This window comes from Euleptes europaea, chromosome 19 (assembly GCF_029931775.1).
Source record: "Euleptes europaea isolate rEulEur1 chromosome 19, rEulEur1.hap1, whole genome shotgun sequence".
In the NCBI taxonomy this organism is placed as follows: Eukaryota; Metazoa; Chordata; class Lepidosauria; order Squamata; family Sphaerodactylidae; genus Euleptes; species Euleptes europaea.
In genome coordinates, this window is record NC_079330.1 from 12039472 (window position 1) to 12056718 (window position 17247).

General features: G+C 49.7%; 1 protein-coding gene across 2 annotated transcripts; it reads right to left on the reverse strand.

The window, feature by feature from the left end:
* Positions 1–4510: 4510 nt before the first annotated feature.
* On the reverse strand, positions 4511–16670 carry PPIH (peptidylprolyl isomerase H). 2 transcript variants are annotated; one of them, XM_056865130.1, is made up of 9 exons: positions 16560–16670; positions 16172–16236; positions 14209–14232; positions 12420–12464; positions 11054–11096; positions 8578–8670; positions 6176–6263; positions 5356–5396; positions 4511–4612 (listed from the first exon to the last, which is right to left on the reverse strand). In XM_056865130.1, exons 1-9 carry the CDS (start codon positions 16623–16625, stop codon positions 4544–4546), a joined length of 534 nt encoding a protein of 177 aa, XP_056721108.1. In that variant the 5' UTR covers positions 16626–16670; the 3' UTR covers positions 4511–4543. The 2 variants fall into 2 exon arrangements, with proteins under 2 accessions (XP_056721108.1, XP_056721109.1); XM_056865131.1 differs by lacking the exon at positions 5356–5396 and having other exon boundaries at positions 4516–4612.
* Positions 16671–17247: the final 577 nt, after the last annotated feature.

Here is a 17247-nt window from a genome sequence, read left to right on the forward strand (position 1 = left end):
CCCATCACCTCCTTGCCTAGTCCCTTTAACTGGCGATGTTGGGGATTGAACCTGGGACCTTCATCATGCCAAGCAGATGTTCTACCACTGAGCCACGGCACCTCCCCTTTGGTCCCTCCATCTCAGTGTTGCTTGCTTTGATGGGTATTCCCCCCCCCCAGCAGCACCTGATACGTACAGCTGACCACGCCAGGGATTCAGCCTTCTGCATTCAAGGCAAATGCTGCACCACAGCTCTGACCCATGGAATCTCCTCTGCTCATGGTTGTCAGAGGCGTTTCAGGGACTAAAGCGGGGAGAGGCTATTCCCAACACCTGTGACCCTTTAAAGGGGCCATATTGCCATTGTCGAGGTGGGTCTTGGAGATCTCGCAAAATCACAGCAGGTTTCCGGATACCAGTTCCCCTGGAACTGGAGCAAATGGCTTCTTCGGAGGATGTGGCATTATATTCCAATGAGATTCCTCCTCTCCCCAAACCCTGTCATCCCTAGGCTCCACCCCCCCCCAAATCTCCAGGAATTTCCCACCGCGGAGCTGGCAAGCCCAGGGACATATCCTAGGGGACTGAATGTGCATCGCTTCTGTTAGTCAAGTATGTGCCATTGATACAGCCCTTTCCTTAGACTTTCACCACTAAGGCTATTTCTTGAAAATGAAGAAAGCTGCTGTATCTGGACTGATCTGCTTTGGCTGTTTCCAATAGCAAACTCATTCTTAGGAACAATAATAAGAATGAGTTTGCTATTGGACACAGCAAAAGTCAGAATGTTGTACATGGTCCGTTCCCCACCCCCACGGAAAATCTTTGGCTTTCCAACGACTTTGAAGGTGGCTTGGATGTGGTTTAGCAGCAGGCTTAGCAACATCCTGTCAATTTCGTAGGGTGCTGGGATTGGAGTCCAGATCTCTCTGGTTTAGGTCCAGCGCTAGCCACTGTGCCACACACGCCCCTCTGAAACATGTGTGCCCACATATACACTCTCCTGGGCCTCTTGTTAAGCAAGTTCTGCTCGCTTCATCTCAGTCCATTCTATCTTGCAGCCCCTCATGCCCGGATCGTCTTCCCTAGCAAGCAGCAATGACCGATAACTGCCAAAAGGCATCTGTGGGTTTAGGGTACCGCTTACTGGGTCTTCTGGGAAAACATCTGGTAAGCCATTGTGAGAAAGAGGACTTTTGGCTAGATAAATCTCTGGGCTGATCCAGTCCGACTTCTAAACTTTCTTAACATATGCAGTGCTCCCTTTTCCCCTCTAAACCCACCTTTCCCACAAAGCCTTCGGAGCTGAGTTTTAGTCTTCTCTCTCAACTGAAACCAGTCCGTATAAATGAATTGCTTTTATTTGCTCGTGATATTGCCGTACACTCCTTCCCTTCCTCTCTAAATTTAGGCCTCTGCGTCAAGGCCTTTTCCTCCCCTCCCACCCCCTTCGCACTTACACAACTCTGGAAGTGCATTTATGTGACGAGGTTCCTTTTTTTTGTATCCCCAATGAGACACGAGAAAGCAAACGTCCTCACACAAAGTGAACAGGAGCTGCAACAAACAGAGTGGCAAAAAGCTCTTCCGGTAGGGATTATGAAGATGGAGAAGGCCTTCTCCAAAAGATGCCTGCACAACCGCAACCACTTACAGGCTAAGTCCCTTGCACCCTTAATTAGGGAAGGGCTGTGGCTCAGTGATAAGAGCATGGCTTGGCATTCAGAAGGTCCCAAGTTCAATCCCCAGCATCTTCCATTAAAGGGACCAGGCATGTAGGTGATTTGAAAGTCCTCAGCCTGAGATCCTGGAGAGCCGCTGCTGGTCTGAGCAGACAATACTGACTTTGATGGACTGAGGGTCTGATTCAGTATGAGGCAGTTTCATGTGTTCAATTCCCTGCAAGCAAGCCTCTTGAGCAGATCTCCAAATAAACATATGCAAGATGCCAGATGGCCGTAGCTCCACGTGTTCACGCTGGCAACTCACCTTGAAAGAGTTTACTTTGTGTTAACATGTGGAACGGCAGTGCCAGCCTCCCTCCACCAGCCTCCATTGTGCCACTTAACAATTGTAACAACTCAGCCAACTAAAGCACAATGTCCAGTTTCTAGACTAGGGATATGGAGTTTCGAGCCAGAGTACGTGGCTGCAGGGAAATCCCCCTAAAGTCCCCCACCGGGATGGGAGCCCTGCTTTAATTCAGTGGTCTGGCACTGGCTGCCTGGATTGGGGCTACTTGGCCTGATGGTGCCAATTCTTGCCCTCGGCGGATGCAAAAGAAAAAGATGGAGCTAAGAGCACTTTTGCATACCCTTTCCATGCACTTGAGCAATTGCTTGCAAGTGATTTTGCCTTTTAACACAGCCAGCGTGGTGCAGTGGTTAAGAGTGGTGGTTTGGAGCGGTGGACTCTAATCTGGAGAACAGGGTTGGATTCCCCACTCCTCCACATGAGCGACGGAGGCTAATCTGGTGAACCGGGTTAGTTTCCCCACTCCACTCCTCCAATGGGTGACCTTGGACTGGTCAGTTCTCTTAGAGCTCTCAGCCCCACCTACCCCCCAGGGTGTCTGTTGTGGGGAGGGGAAGGTGATTGTAAGCCAGTTTGATTCTTACTTAAGTGGTGGAGAAAGTCAGTGTATATAAACCAACTCTTCTTCTAAAATCCAGTTGCAACGTGCAAACCTGGTTCTCCAGATTAGAGTCCGCCGCTCTTAACCACTACACCACACTGCTCTCTAATTACTGGCGGGGTCTTTTTGCTCACTCTACAGCTGTACGTATTGCACCTTTCCTCCGCCTGCACTGCCTTTTTATTCTAGACCCACCTGACATCACAGTGCCTGTCCTACCATCTCCCTTCTTTCTGGGAGGCAGTGTCCAAATGCCAAAGCACCCCCCCTACACACACACACAGCAAAGCCAAAGCTGCTTCTGGTGTCTGTTCAGCCCATCAGGTCCTGCCTTTTCCCACCTGGTCTCCTGACATTTGCAGCCCTGTGGACCACACACGGCCAGCACTGGGATCATGGTGGCTGGACTCTGCTGAGGCCAGCAAGCTAGGGAGCCAGCGTGGTATAGTGGTTAAGAGCGGTGGACTCTGATCTGGAGAACCGGGTTTGATTCCCCGCTCCTCCACATGAGCGGCGGAGGCTAATCTAGTGAACCGGGTTGGTTTCCCCACTCCTCCACATGAAGCCAGCTGGGTGACCTTGGGCTAGTCACAGCTCTCTTGGAGCTCTCTCAGCCCCACCTACCTCACAGGGTGTCCTGTTGTGGGGAGGGGAAGGGAAGGTGATTGTAAGTCAGTTTGATTCTTCCTTAAGTGGTAGAGAAAGTCAGCATATAAAAACCAACTCTTCTTCTTGAAAAACCTCAGCACCCGATGGTGCACGTGGGGTGCTGGAATGACAGGTGTTTAAATAAAACCTTTTTTTATTTACAGTGGGCAAAAAAACCAACAAAAATGTGGAATGCGAGATGGATGAGGCCCGAAGGGAAGCAGGGAAGGTGTGACTGAGTGTTTCTGGAGGTCCAGGCTGAAGGGAGAAACTTTCCTGGAAGCAGGAAAAGGAGAGAATCAGTCATAAAACCACGGAAGCTGCCTGGAACATATCCGGGGACCCCCCCATGTATAACATGCCACTGAGCTTCTGGTTCCTGCCTAGGTCTCCGGGGATCAGCGGCTAGGAAAACTAGCAAGTCCATAACTGGGTGTTCATGCAGTTTACCTGCTACTCATTCTGGTGTGTAGCCAGTGTCTCCTCGTGAGTCATCGGTGTGTATAGGCTGTGTCTATTCTGCATTCAATTCTCTTTAAAGGTGTTTTTTTGGGGGGGGGCACGCCAAGGTAACCCGGCTGAATCTGGCGATCTGCACAATCCATGCATCGCTGTATAATATTTTCTGCCATAATTTTCAAAACATTGTTTTTCCCTGCAAGGGAATTCAACTACGGAGGAGCCTGAATTCCCACCTCCTGACTGCTGGGAAACTTATTCAACAACTCATTTCAGACTTGACCAGACAGGGGTTGCTGATGTGACGTTGCCCCCATAGGGGCTAGAAACATTTTTTTTTTTAATACGCAGCATCTAAGGAAGCTGAAGTCTGTGCTTGGTTCTGCTCTTCATTGGCATGACAACTTGTGCAAAGCCCTTACACAACCTAGCAAGTCCTCAGTCCGAAACTTAAAAGGGGTTTTTCATTTAGCCATGTGGCTAACAGCCGCTGATGTCTCCTCCTTTGTGAATTCGTCTCATTCCCTTTTAAAGCAATCAATCTAGTAGGCATCACCACCACTGTGGCAGAGAGTTCCATGCGTTAATTCTGCCTGGTCAGAAGAAATACTTGCTTTTGTCCTGAATCTGCTGCTTGCCAGCTGTGTTAGGGTGCCCTCCCAAGATCTAGTATTATGCGGGCGTACCTTCATAACCCCACTCCACCCCCACTGTGCATCTTTCCCTCCCCACAAGCAGAAGAACCTTCCCATCATGTTGCTGTTGCATCAGCCACATGGGAGGATGGAGGTGCGCAGTGCATACCTGATGGTCCACTACCTACATCTCACCACACTGGGCAATCACCACGGGCAGCTTGGGTTTATTGTTTGGACCGGTGGGCACATTCTGGGGGGGAGAAAAAGAGAGACCGGGTGAGTCTTGGTCTAGCGGAGTTCTTCATGTGCAAGTCGCATGATAAGATCAGGCAGATCACGAAAGGGAGGGCAGGAAGGGCTGCGTCAGTGTTCAGCTCTCGTGGCCCTTTCTTACATGCCCAGGGAAATGCTGATTGCCATTTTGGGGTCAGGAAGCAATTTTCCTCCAGGCCAGTTGCCCAGGGATCCTGAAGGGTTGGGTTTTTTTTTTTTTTGCCATCTTCTCGGCATGGAGGAGGGGTCACTGGGTGTGTGTGTGGGGGGGAGGTTGTTGTGAATTTCCTTCATTGTGCATGGGTTGGGCTAGATGACCTCATCATAACCTTCTCATCATTTATTTACTGCTCAAAGACCAACAGGTCACAAGCAAAATAAGTAGGAATAATCTTAAAAACCATTAGGTAGTATACTATATTTCAATTAAGGGATGTCAGAGTTCTTTACAATAGGGTCTTCCAATCTGGATATTTTTAATAACCTAGCTGTTCTAGGAGGCAGTTCTTAGAAGGTTTGATATACAATGTGTACTGCTTATGTACGAGTATGTATGTATTGTATGTAGTGCTTAGGTTGTTTTTGTAATTTTTTTGTTAATAATTTTTTTAAAAGGAAGTGAAGGGTGTCCAGGATGCCAGCTCCGCATCGGACCACACACTTCTGTGTTGAGTCCACCAAAGTGGCACCACATGTACAGCCCCCAACATAAATACTTACTTCAATTTTTCTCATGACGAGCAGCCCATCAATTATTTTACCTGCCAGGTTAAAAAACGAGAAGGATTTCTCCGCTTCAAGATGCTAACTGCAGCATTAAAGCCAAATGGCCAGTCACAAGAGGGGACACACGGTGCCTAAATGGTCAACCTCACCGAGAGTTGGGGCCTGGGGGATCCAAACATTTTCTGAAACAAACTTTGAAAGAGCCCCTCTAGAAACCTAACATGAATGTCAAGACTATTCACCCAAATCCCCCCTGGATTTCAAAGGATTCTGGAATCCCTCTCAAGGAGGCCATTGAAGGGGTCTCTAGATCCCAGTGGACCTAGACAACTGCTGAAGAGGATTCTAGTCCCCAGTGAACCTGGGAAATTATGAAACGTAACAAAAGAAATAAAGCAATTGAAGCAAGTTCCTCCAGGCAAGATTGGCCAGGGATCCTGAAGGGGTGGTGGTGTTTTTTGTCATCTGGGCATGGAGTGGGGGGAGGTAGTTGTGAATTTCCTGCGTTGTGCAGGGGGGTTGGACTAGATGACTCCAGTGTACCTTCCAACTCTATGATTCTTAGTTTGAAGACAAACCTCTCTCTAAAGAGACCCCCACAACCAGTTCTAGAAGTTTACAAGGGGCTCTGTGCTTTACAACCCCCCCACCCCGGGCAAGCAGCTTGTGAAACAATGGGATTTTTCAAAAGGAGGGGGGAGGGAGCGTTTTGCGTTTGCTCTTCCAAAGGCAAAAAAAAAATCTAAACTCCCCCTTGGCACACCGAACGCCATTCTCTACATCGATGGTCCGAGCCCAGGCTATGATCACTCACCAAAGACGACGTGCTTCCCGTCCAGCCAGTCACACTTGGAGCACGTGATGAAGAACTGGCAGCCGTTGGTGCTTGGGCCGCTGTTTGCCTAGCAGAAAATGCACACACAAAAAGTCAGGGGAGAGAACCCGCCTCTTGGCCTGAGAGCACATGCTTTCACATGCAAGCTATCACAATTGTACTTGGGGAGGGGGAGAAAGAGACACAGTAAAAGAAGTAGAAGAGTTCGGTTTTTTTATGCCGATTTTCTCTTACCTTTTTAAAAAGGAGAATCAAACCGGCTTACAATCTCTTCCTCTCCCCACCACAGACACCTTGTGAAGTAGGTGAGGCTGAGAGTTCGAAGTAGGGCTGGCAACCTGCAGGTACTAGCTGGAGATCTCTAGCTATTACAACTGATCTCCAGCCGATAGAGATCAGTTCACCTAGAGAAAATGGCCACTTTGGCAATTGGACTCTTTGGCATTGAAGTTCCTCCCCAAAACCCACCCTCCTCAGGCACCGCCCCCAAAATCTACAGGTATTTCCCAATTTGGAGCTGGCAACCCTAGCTCGAAGAGAACTGTGACTAGCCCAAGGTCACCCAGCTGGCTTCATGTGTAGGAGTGGGAAAACCAATCCGGTTCACCAGATTAGAGTCCATTACTCATGTGGAGGAGTTGGGAATCAAACCCAGTTCTCCAGATTAGAGTCCGCCACTCGTGTGGAGTGGGGAATAAAACCCGGTTGAGAGCCAGCGTGGTGAAGTGGTTAAAAGCGGTGATTTGGAGCAGTGGACGCTAATCTGGAGACCCGGGTTTGATTCCCCACTCCTCCACATGAGGGGCGGACACTAATCTGGTGAACTGGATTTGTTTCCCCACTGCTAAACATAAGGCCAGCTGGGTGTCCTTGGGCTAGTCACAGCTCTCAGCCCCACCTACCTCGCAGGGTGTCTGTTGTGGGGAGGGGAAGGGAAGGTGATTGTAAGTCGGTTTGAGTCTTCCTTAAGTGGTAGAGAAAGTCAGCATATAAAAACCAACTCTTCTTCTCCAGATTAGAGTACGCCACTCATATGGCAGAGTGGGAAATCAAACCCGGTTCTCCAGATTAGAGTCCACCGCTCTTAACCACTACACCACGCTGCAGAGCGTGGTTTTGCTGCAAATCTACTGGTGGCAGCCACTCTCTCCCCACAAAGCAACCTTACAGCGTTCACATTGTAAAGTTATAATGGAGAGAACCGGGTATACATTCCTGGGCTCCTTGGAGGAAGGTTGCAACGGAAACATATTACAGACAGAAATGTACACACTGAACTAGTCAATGTGGCTCTTGTGCATCTTCTAACAATGCAAAGCAGACATCCCGACTCTGCCACAAAAGCCGAGAAACTGGAGCTTAGGGAAAGCAGGAAAGATACGGGAAAGGGATTCTGAACTGATCGATTTCAGGCAGGCCACTCACAGATTCGCCTTCTGCGATTCCGCACACGCGCAATTGCTCCTGTGGGCCAGGAGGTATTACCGGAACCTCTCTTAAATCAGCCCAACCGAGGCCAAGATTAGCCTGAAGGCAGCGCCATCTGCACCCAGAGACCAAATTTAATCAAGCGCCTTCCCGTTCAGAAGCTTACGTTCTGAGTAATTGCTCCCAAGCCTAGCCGAGGATAGTCTGGCCAACAAATTATCTTGCCGGGCCAAAGACAAGGATTATGACTTGGCCTTCTCCACTGGCATGCTCCACCAGCCAGTTTTCACCAGTCAGTTTCACACTATATAAGGATTTCTAAGCCCTCCCCGTGGAGACACGAGCGATCTTTCATTTACTGAAGCTGCGTTCACGCTAAGACTGTTACATACGGTTGCCAACCTCCAGGTACTAGCTGGTGAGCTCCTGCTATTACAACTGATCTCCAGCCGACAGAGATCAGTTCACCTGGAGCAAATGGCTGCTTTGGCAATTGGACTCTATGGCACTGAAGTCCCTCCCCCAACCCCACCCTCCTCACGCTCCGCCCCCAAAACCTCCTGCCAATGGCGAAGAGGGACCTGGCAACCCTACTGTTACAGATCCTTCCAGGAAAATAGGTTTGTAACACTTTAATCCCACGTTTCCTCCAAGAAGCTCAGGAGGTAGTCCATGGGGAAACATACATACAACTCACTCACTGACCAAGCACAAGTTGGGATTCGAACCCAGAGCTCTTTAGTCCCACCCTGTAGCTCCAGGCAAGGGATTTTCCAGTGCAAGAGGTCCAGTGGAGAACACCAACCTACCACTGACACGCCTTCTTTTTAAGTCACATGGTACAGCACATGGTACCTTGTCGTTCCCGTCCCCAAGAACAAGCCATGCGCATGAGCGCCAGATTAAGCCAGGATGGGGAGTTCAGCCACAATTCTGTTCACCTTGGGACTTACCATAGACAACAAGCCAGGAGCTGAGTGTCTCAGCTTGAAGTTCTCATCGGCAAAGGGACCCCGGTATATGCTGGCCACCCCAGTCCCGTCGCCCTGGTGTGAAGAAAAGGAGGGTGTTCAATTCCACCTTCCCGAGCACAGGTACAACTGCTGATGTCAGAACAGTTTCTTTTGGAATTTTATGCTAATTTTTTTCAGGCAATTCAAGATTTTCAACAAGGAGAATTAATTATCACAGGAGACATGAATGGAGTTCTGATCCCAAAAAAGACAGATCTAAGAATCATAAAGGAAGTATGCTACAAAAAACGTGGTATATTATATGGACATTCTACAATTATAGGATGCTTACAGAAGCAAAAACCCAAAATTTAAAGATTGTACTTTTTTCTCTGATAGACACCAATCATACCCAAGAATTGATATGTGCTGGATCTCAAGAACATCAATAATTTATTTGAGTAGTGCTAAGATACTGCCTAATGAGCCCTGTGGCGCAGAGTGGTAAGCTGCAGTACTGCAGTCCAAACTCTGCTCACAACCTGAGTTTGATCCCGACGGAAGTTGGTTTCAGGTAGCCGGCTCAAGGTGGACTCAGCCTTCCATCCTTCCTTCCGAGGTGGGTAAAATGAGTACCCAGCTTGCTGGGGGTAAAGGGAAGATGACTGGGGAAGGCACTGGCAAACCACCCCATAAACAAAGTCTGGCTAGTAAACGTCAGGATGTGACGCCACCCCATGGGTCAGAAATGACCTGGTGCTTGCACAGGGGACCTTTACCCGTTACCTTTTAAGGATAACATTACAGTGCCATTCAAAACCACATAGAATACTCCATGAGTTCTTCAAGGGTCACCCAGCAGGCTTCATGTGGAGGAGTGGGGAAACCAAACCGGTTCACCAGATTAGCATCCGCTGCTGGTGTGGAGGAGTGGGGAATCAAACTTGGTTCTCCAGATGAGAGCCCACTGCTCCAAACCACAGCTCTTAACCACTACACCACGCTGGGTCTGTGCGCATTTATGAATATTTCCTTATTTTATTCAACTTTTGGTATCCGTGGGAGAGGGACAAGAAGGACCGCGGGACTCTGAAGCTTCTGCCATTGGAAGTCTTCAGACGCCGCCCCGTCTTCTTGGAGATTTTTTCACCAGGTGCTGTTTGCGTACTTTTTCTAGCGTTAACTTCTTAGCCATAAAGACCAGCCCCCCCTTTTTAAAAAAAATGCAAAAGGAAGCTGAGATTCTCAAGCAGCCAAAGTTTGCCCCTTATTCTACATTCTTATACCTCTGCAGAACACATATACTCCGCCCTGCTCATTTCTGACTCGGGATTAAAGGATCTAAAGCACTCAGCTCTGCCCGGAATAAAAAAACAAACCCGGTGAGATCAGCCAAGCGAGGGAGGTTTTGTCATTTCAGGCAGAACCTGTAAAATCTGTCACTGGGCTGGAAGGAAGGAGGACAGTTCCCTTTGAGAGGACGAACCTGTTAAGTGCAAGTTATTGAAAGTGATTGGAAGGCCAAAAGGGGGTCAGGAGCGGTTGTTTGGTCCTGGGAATCGACTTCCCTTGAGGAAAGCGCAAAGGTCACATGTTGAGCAAACAAGGCAAGGGCACCTCGTGAGAAGGTGCGCGCGGCACCTGCCTCATGAGGCTGATAAACCACTGCTCTGTTTTGCACCACCTGCTGATTGTCCCAGCAGCTTTTTTTTTAAAAGAAATATTTCTATCAAAGGCGAGATTGTTTGCAGCTTGTCCTGGCCTTCCCCCATGCCGGGGCCTCAACGATTCTCTTCATCTTGGGAGACACCTACATGGGCAACCGGGTGGGATTCCCTGGAGTCATTTCCCTTGGGTGGCAGTTTTCAAGCATTCTGCATTCCGGGGACACTCTTCCTACGGCTGTCTCCGCCAGCCCTGCACATCGGAAAGCCAGCGTGGTGTAGTGGTTAAGTGCGGCGGACTCTAATGTGGAGAACTGGGTTGGTTTCCCCACTCCTCCACATGAAGCCTGCTGGGTGACCTTGGGCCAGTCACAGTTCTCTCCGAACTCTCTCAGTCCCGCCTACCTCACATGTTCTCTGTTGTGGGGAATGGAAGGGAAGCCGCTTTAAGACTCCTTAAAGGTAGAGAAAAGTGGGGTATAAAAACCAACTTTTCTTTTTTCTGGGATGCCTTTGGGGGTTCACAGGCGCTTCCCATGGAGCTACTGGGGCTACTGGCTATTGTCGTCGTTTAGTTCTGGGAATGGGCTTCACTTAAGGAAAGAGCTATGGTCACGTTGAGCAAACAAGAAAAGGGCACCTCGTGAGAAGATGCACACGGCACCTGCCTCGCGAGGCTGATAAACCCTGGCTACTGCCAGGTGAGCTTCTCATTCAAACGCCCAGTTCGAGAGTGACATTGGTTCCATAAACAAACCCCAAACGTTTGCCCTCCTAAAATGCAGCAAAGAAGAATGAAAATGGCTACCTACATTTACAAAGTCGCCTCCTTGGATCATGAAATCCTTTATAACCCTTAAAAAAGAAACAAGGGAGGGGGGAATTGAGAAGCTTGAAAGCGGCTGTGACATTGACGTGGGATCCATCTTTAATCCCGACAGTTAAGAGTGCACCCACTTTTCATTTCTCTCTCACCAGGTCTCACTCCATCTCTTATGTTTATTAAAATAAAAGGTAGTTGTAGCTTATCTGGATCACCTCAGACTTAGAATCACAGAATAGAATCGTAGAGTTGGAAGGTACCACCAGGGCCATCTAGTCCAACCCCCTGCACAATGCAGGAAATTCACAACTACCTCCCCCCCCACACCCCCGGTGACCCCTACTCCATGCCCAGAAGATGGCCAAGATGCCCTCCCTCTCACAACCTGCCTAAGGTCATAGAATCAGCATTGCTGACAGATGGCCATCTAGCCTCTGCTTAAAAACCTCCAGGGAAGGAGAGCTCACTACCTCCCGAGGAAGCCTGTTCCATTGAGGAACTGCTCTGTTAGAAAATTCTTCCTAATGTCTAGACGGAAACTTTTTTGATTTAATTTCAACCCGTTGGTACTGGTCCGACCTTCTGGAGCAACAGAAAACAACTCGGCACCATCCTCTATATGACAGCCCTTCAAGTACTTGAAAGATGGTTATCATATTGAAGATGGTTATCACATCACCTCTCAGTCTTCTCCTCTCCAGGCTAAACATACCCAGCTACTTCAACCTTTCCTCATAGGACTTGGTCTCCAGACCCCTCAACATCTTTGTTTTCCTCCTCTGGACACGTTCCAGCTTGTCTACATCCTTCTTAAATTGCGGTGTGGACGTCCATGACCCGGTTTGGTCTCAACCTACCAGCTGAAGACTACTGGGTTAACATTTGTGCAGAACAGTTCCCTTCTTTGGAAGGTCGGGAAGCTTACCACTGGATCGCCTGTCCTTCAACAGCCTTGCAGCCAGTCATATAACCAAGCTTCCTTCTCTAGCCCCCTGCAGCTACTTGCAGGCCCTGCCGCATAACTACCTGGGAAACTAGACACTATCTCCTGCCACAGAATGAGTGGAAGGCATCCATGCCACTTGCTCATGAATCTGCCCCATTTGCCCCTTGGCCAGAGAGCTGTGTCCTGCAAGAGAGGCTGGGGTGTGCTCAGTAACGCTCTTTGCCCTGTTAAAGCCAAGAGACAGAGGTGACCCTCTTTGCCGAGCAGCAGGACACCTGTCACTAGCCACGCAAATTCACCCAGCCAGTATACTGATCCCCTTCACTGATCCCCTATCTCGTATTGCTGGCTTCAAGGGAAGATGTAGGCTCTGGAAGGGGCTTGAAGTTAAAGTCCAAATAAACAGTACCTGTGGAAAGTGCTGCCTTTGTAACCGATGGGGACGCCGTCTTTCCTAGAATGCAGAGAAAGAGATGCTGGGAACTGGTGCAAGCTTCAGAGCGCAGGAACCCACCCACAGAGGTTCGGCATGCGGGGGGCCACCCACCTCTGGCCTCCAGGGAGCTTTCCTTGCACTGACAGAGCACAGTGGGTCAGGTGACAGGCCGTGTTGAACACACGAAGCTGCCTTATACTGAATCAGACCCTCGGTCCATCAAAGTCAGTATTGCCTACTCAGACTGGCAGCCGCTCTCCAGGGTCTTTCCCATCACCTACTTGCCTAGTCCCTTTAACTGGACATACCGGGGATTGAGCCTGGGACTTTCTGCATGTCAAGCAGATGCTCTGCCACTGAGCCACAGCCCCTCTCCATGGCTCTCCAGGGTCTCAGGCTGAGGTCTTTCACATCACCTACTTGCCTAGTCCTTTAAACTGGAGATGCCAGGGATTGAACCTGTGACATTCTGCATGCCAAGCAGAGGCTCTACCACTGAGCCATGGCCCCTCCCAGGTCAGGCTGGCCCACCGGTCAGTAGAAACAAAAGAGGTCTTCTTGCTGCTACAGTACCTCCACAAGGGAGCCAGGCTGAAAGGACAAGCTAGGCCTTGCAAAGGATGTGGAAGACAGTGCCAAGTGAGAGGCAGAGTCCGCTCCCTTCCAGCCCTAGCGTGGGTTGGCCTTCACTGGACTGAGAGGTGGACTTCTTAGCCACTCCAAGCTACATTGTGCTGTCCTCAAATTCGTTCCGGGCAGAGGAAATGGGCAAAGCCCCTAATCCTTCATGGTTTTCTTGCTTCCTTGGGAAGTTTGCATTCCCAGTCTTAAATCATGCAACTAACCCCCAGAAGAACTGGTCTTTCAGTTACATAAAGGAGGCTTACTAGCCCAAGGTTTGACAACCCAGAGAGCTCACGTGGAAGAAAGGAGCTGCAGGGTGGGGTGGGGAGGAGGCAATGACATAAAGGAAGAGAAATCAACACAATATTTGTGTCGACATCTTGCAGCATCTTAAAGACTGACTGTGGCTGAAGCTTTTGTGAGCTGGAGCCCATTTCCTCTGATGCACGGAACTATTTTCAGTTGATGGATCGCTCTCTCCCCAGATACAAGCAGAAGGATGTTTTCTTAAAAGACGTCAAAAGGGCCCGCAAGCCAAGAGAAGGGCATCTTACATGTTCAGCGTGGATCAGAAATGAAAGCATAACCCAGTCCAAAGAACCAAAGATCTAGTCAGAGCAGGTGTGACCCACTCCCAAATAGTGACAACTACACAACACAGATCGTTCGCAATCGCCCCAAGTGTGCTGACTAAGGGCCATGATTCATGGTTCTGGTCCAGAAAAGCTTCTGTCTTGGTAACTGCATGTAGTCCTTTAGGGGCCGCAAGACTCGTTGCTGTGTTTGCGACATTTGTGCACCCCCTGGCATCATTAAACATATCTAAATAGGGATTCTAAGTAAGTTTCCGGCCCTCAAGGTTTGAGCATACCACTGCTAACCGAATTGCTAGCCTTGAACGCTCTGGAATAAGCTCAGTGAGTTAGGCTTCTTCTGAGCCCTTCCCTGTGTGTGTGTGTTTCCCCTCTGCCAAAGAGACAAGCCGCTGTTTGGTTTAAGAAGTGCCTTGACACCTCAGCAGACAGCGCTGCTGCTGTGGAAGTGACGTTCTCTTCCTCGGCATGTTCTCGTGTCCTCTGGAACTCAGTCGGTGTCACCGGTTTTCCCAACTTGCTCGATTTGCACGAGATCAACATACCTGAATTCACCGGTACAGAACTGCCTGGGAGGGAGAGGGAAGAAAAAGACAGGCAGCCATGATTCAAGTCCACTCCGAGCCTGACTTGAGTGCATGTGAACTATTAGGACAAAAGCCATCATGGTGGCTCTAAAACTTAGAAGGACAAGTAAGTGGCAGCTTTAGGGAACGTCTTTGCAACAAATAAGCCCCAAAGGAAAGGAACCAAAGAGAACCCAGCCCACCCCCTGGCAAAAACTTTTACAAACAGGCCAGCTGGAAAACTACAGGTGCCAACCAGCCTGGAGAAAAATGTCTCCCTGTCCCTTTAATAGAGGTGTTAGTGCATTCCTTTTAAGGGGAGGGAGAGATTTGGTTGTTTTTTTATGCTGGTTTTAACTGGTAGTTTTCAAAACGATTATTGTAAGCCACCTTGAACCATGAGGAAGAGCGGGGTATAAATGTTTTAATAAATAAATAGTGGGCAGTTGAAGCTTTTCATGACATGGAAGTAAATCATATCCCATTAAACCTCTTTTAAAGTGACAGGGCCTTCTTTTGCTCTAGGCTTGGCAACAGTGGGTGGGGTCCTGGGACATGCCAGCTGCAGCTCTGTCTTCCTTGGGCGCATACTGCCTGAGCATGCGCAGTTACCGAAGGAGTTCCCTCCCACCCCTCAGACAATCCTCTGGCTTGGCCCTGAAGCCGCTTTCTGGATTGAGGGGGCCAGCCTCCAGTTCCTCTTGACTTCTCATAACGAAGGACAAGACAATGCATTCTCCTGGATTGGATAGAGATCTGGGATTCCTGTCTCATTACCAATGCTAATTTATCCACGCCTACTACCCCTCTGCATCTCACGCCTCATCCAATCACGCCTGCTAATGTCATTTACTTGCTTTGGACATTTACATCGCCATTGTGTGCCTAATTCACTCATCTCTACTTAAGGACAGATGGACTCACATTCTAGTTGTAACTGAAGAAGTGAGCTGTGGCTCACAAAAGCTCGTACCCTGCCAGAAATTTTGCTAGTCTTTGAGGTGCTACTGGACTCTGGCTTTTTGACTTCTCACGTAAGACACTGTCCTGAAGACGAAGGAGTGGCATGAACCAGAACACTGCCCGACGAGCTCAAGAAGGAAAGCAGGAACTTGGGTGCCAGCCTTCAGGAGTCCAGGTTCAGCCTGGGGGCTGTCGTTTGCCAGCCAATTTTCTTGCAGGCTGGGAGATAAAATTCCTGAATTTATTGTTGCCCTGCTACGGGCTTGCCAACGGGCACTGTGTGTTATGCCAGGGCAGAGGGCAAACCAGCCTAACCAGTGGTTGCATGATTTCCCACCTAACGTGCGTGTGGTTTTTAGGAAGGGAGGGAAATAAAACCACTGCCAAAATTCTAGGCTGGGGGGGAAAAACGCAAGATTGTCACCGTCTAACCAAGCAAATTAGAGACCGACCATCCAAATGGACTGGTTTTTTTGGGGAAATGGCAAAACCATGGGAATCTAGTCATGTATTTTACTTTGTATGTTAGAACAACCGGAAAGTGATCACTAAGACCCAACAATGATTATTTCTGCATAGGATTACACTGCTTAGGGTTGCCAACTCTGGCTTGGGAAGTTCCTGGAGATTCGGGGTGGAGCCAACGGTTAAATTTGGAGAGGGATTTCACCTAGGATGTGTGGTGTACCATAGAGTCTGCCCTCAGAAGGTGTCGTTTCGTCCAGGAGAACTGATTTCTGTGTTATGGTAAACGCTCAGGGAAGGCACTTCCGGTTGCCAGAGGCAGAGCGGCCACGATTTTCCAACGGACACGTCGAGCGGACCCTCTGTGCCCGGCGCCTCTATGATGAAAGCGCGCAGGAGGCGACACGCTGAGCGATTCCGGAAGCGCCGGCGAAGGGAGGACGGCGTCGCTCTAGCCACACCAGCCCTCCTGAGTCTCTATGGCTACCGCCCGAACTCCGCACTGGCGGCCTACCTGAAGTTCTCCGCCGTCTTGGGCACCACGTCGGCGAAGAGCTCCACCTTCATGCGGCCGACCTCCTGCGCAAGAGGAGAACATCAGAGCCGCCCCTGCCTCACCGACACTGCCGCCCCCTTGCATGCATGCATGCTCCCCCATGCATGCATGCTTTCCCCCCGTGTGTGCATGCTTTCTCCCCCCATGCATGCATGCATGCTTTCCCCCATGATTGCATGCTTTCCCCCGTGTGTGCATGCTTTCTCCCCCATGCATGCATGCTTTTCCCCATGCATACATGCTCCCCCCGTGTGTGCATGCTCCCCCCATGCATGCATGCTTTCCCCCCGTGTGTGCATGCTTTCTCCCCCCACATGCATGCATGCATGCTTCCCAAGTCACCTACCTGGCCTCCGATTGTGACATCGAAAAACACCACCGGGTTGTTAGGGTTGGATGCGAGCACCGCCATGGCGACCAACTCTGACCCGGAGGACGATCTGCGCAGCCCGGCATGCGGACCGAATGGGCTCGTCTGGCGTCACTTCCTGCATCATGTGCGGGGCAGCAACCGGGGACGAGTGATCCGCTCTGTCCCTTTTTCTTTGGCCCGAATAAAAGGCGTTAGGGAATTTATATTCGGGTTTCCTTGCATCGGATGCCCCTGTAATACTATTGTTGGGGCGGGGTGAACAAACCCGCAAGTCCTGCATTTCAGACTAAGACACCTCCCCTCTTGGGCAACTGCCTCCGTGGACCCACATAAATAGTGCAACCCTAGAGAATTACTCCAGTCTCAACCCATTCATTTCAATGGGTTGAGACTGGAGAAAACCTGCATGGAGTTGCACTGGAAAAGTCCCCGCATATGCCAAAGAGATATGCGTAGCCTTACACTTCCGACTGCAAATTGAAAACCGCCATGGTAAAGAAACATTCGTCACCCCCTCCCCCCCTTTGTTATTTTTAGTTCGGTCGCATCCTTTGCGGATAGAGATGTCAGGAAATCCACCTCTTATCCTCCTTGGCATTACTCTCCCACTTGTCCATGCTCCAATGCTTGTAAACATGTCTGCAGTGCCATTTCTTTGTAA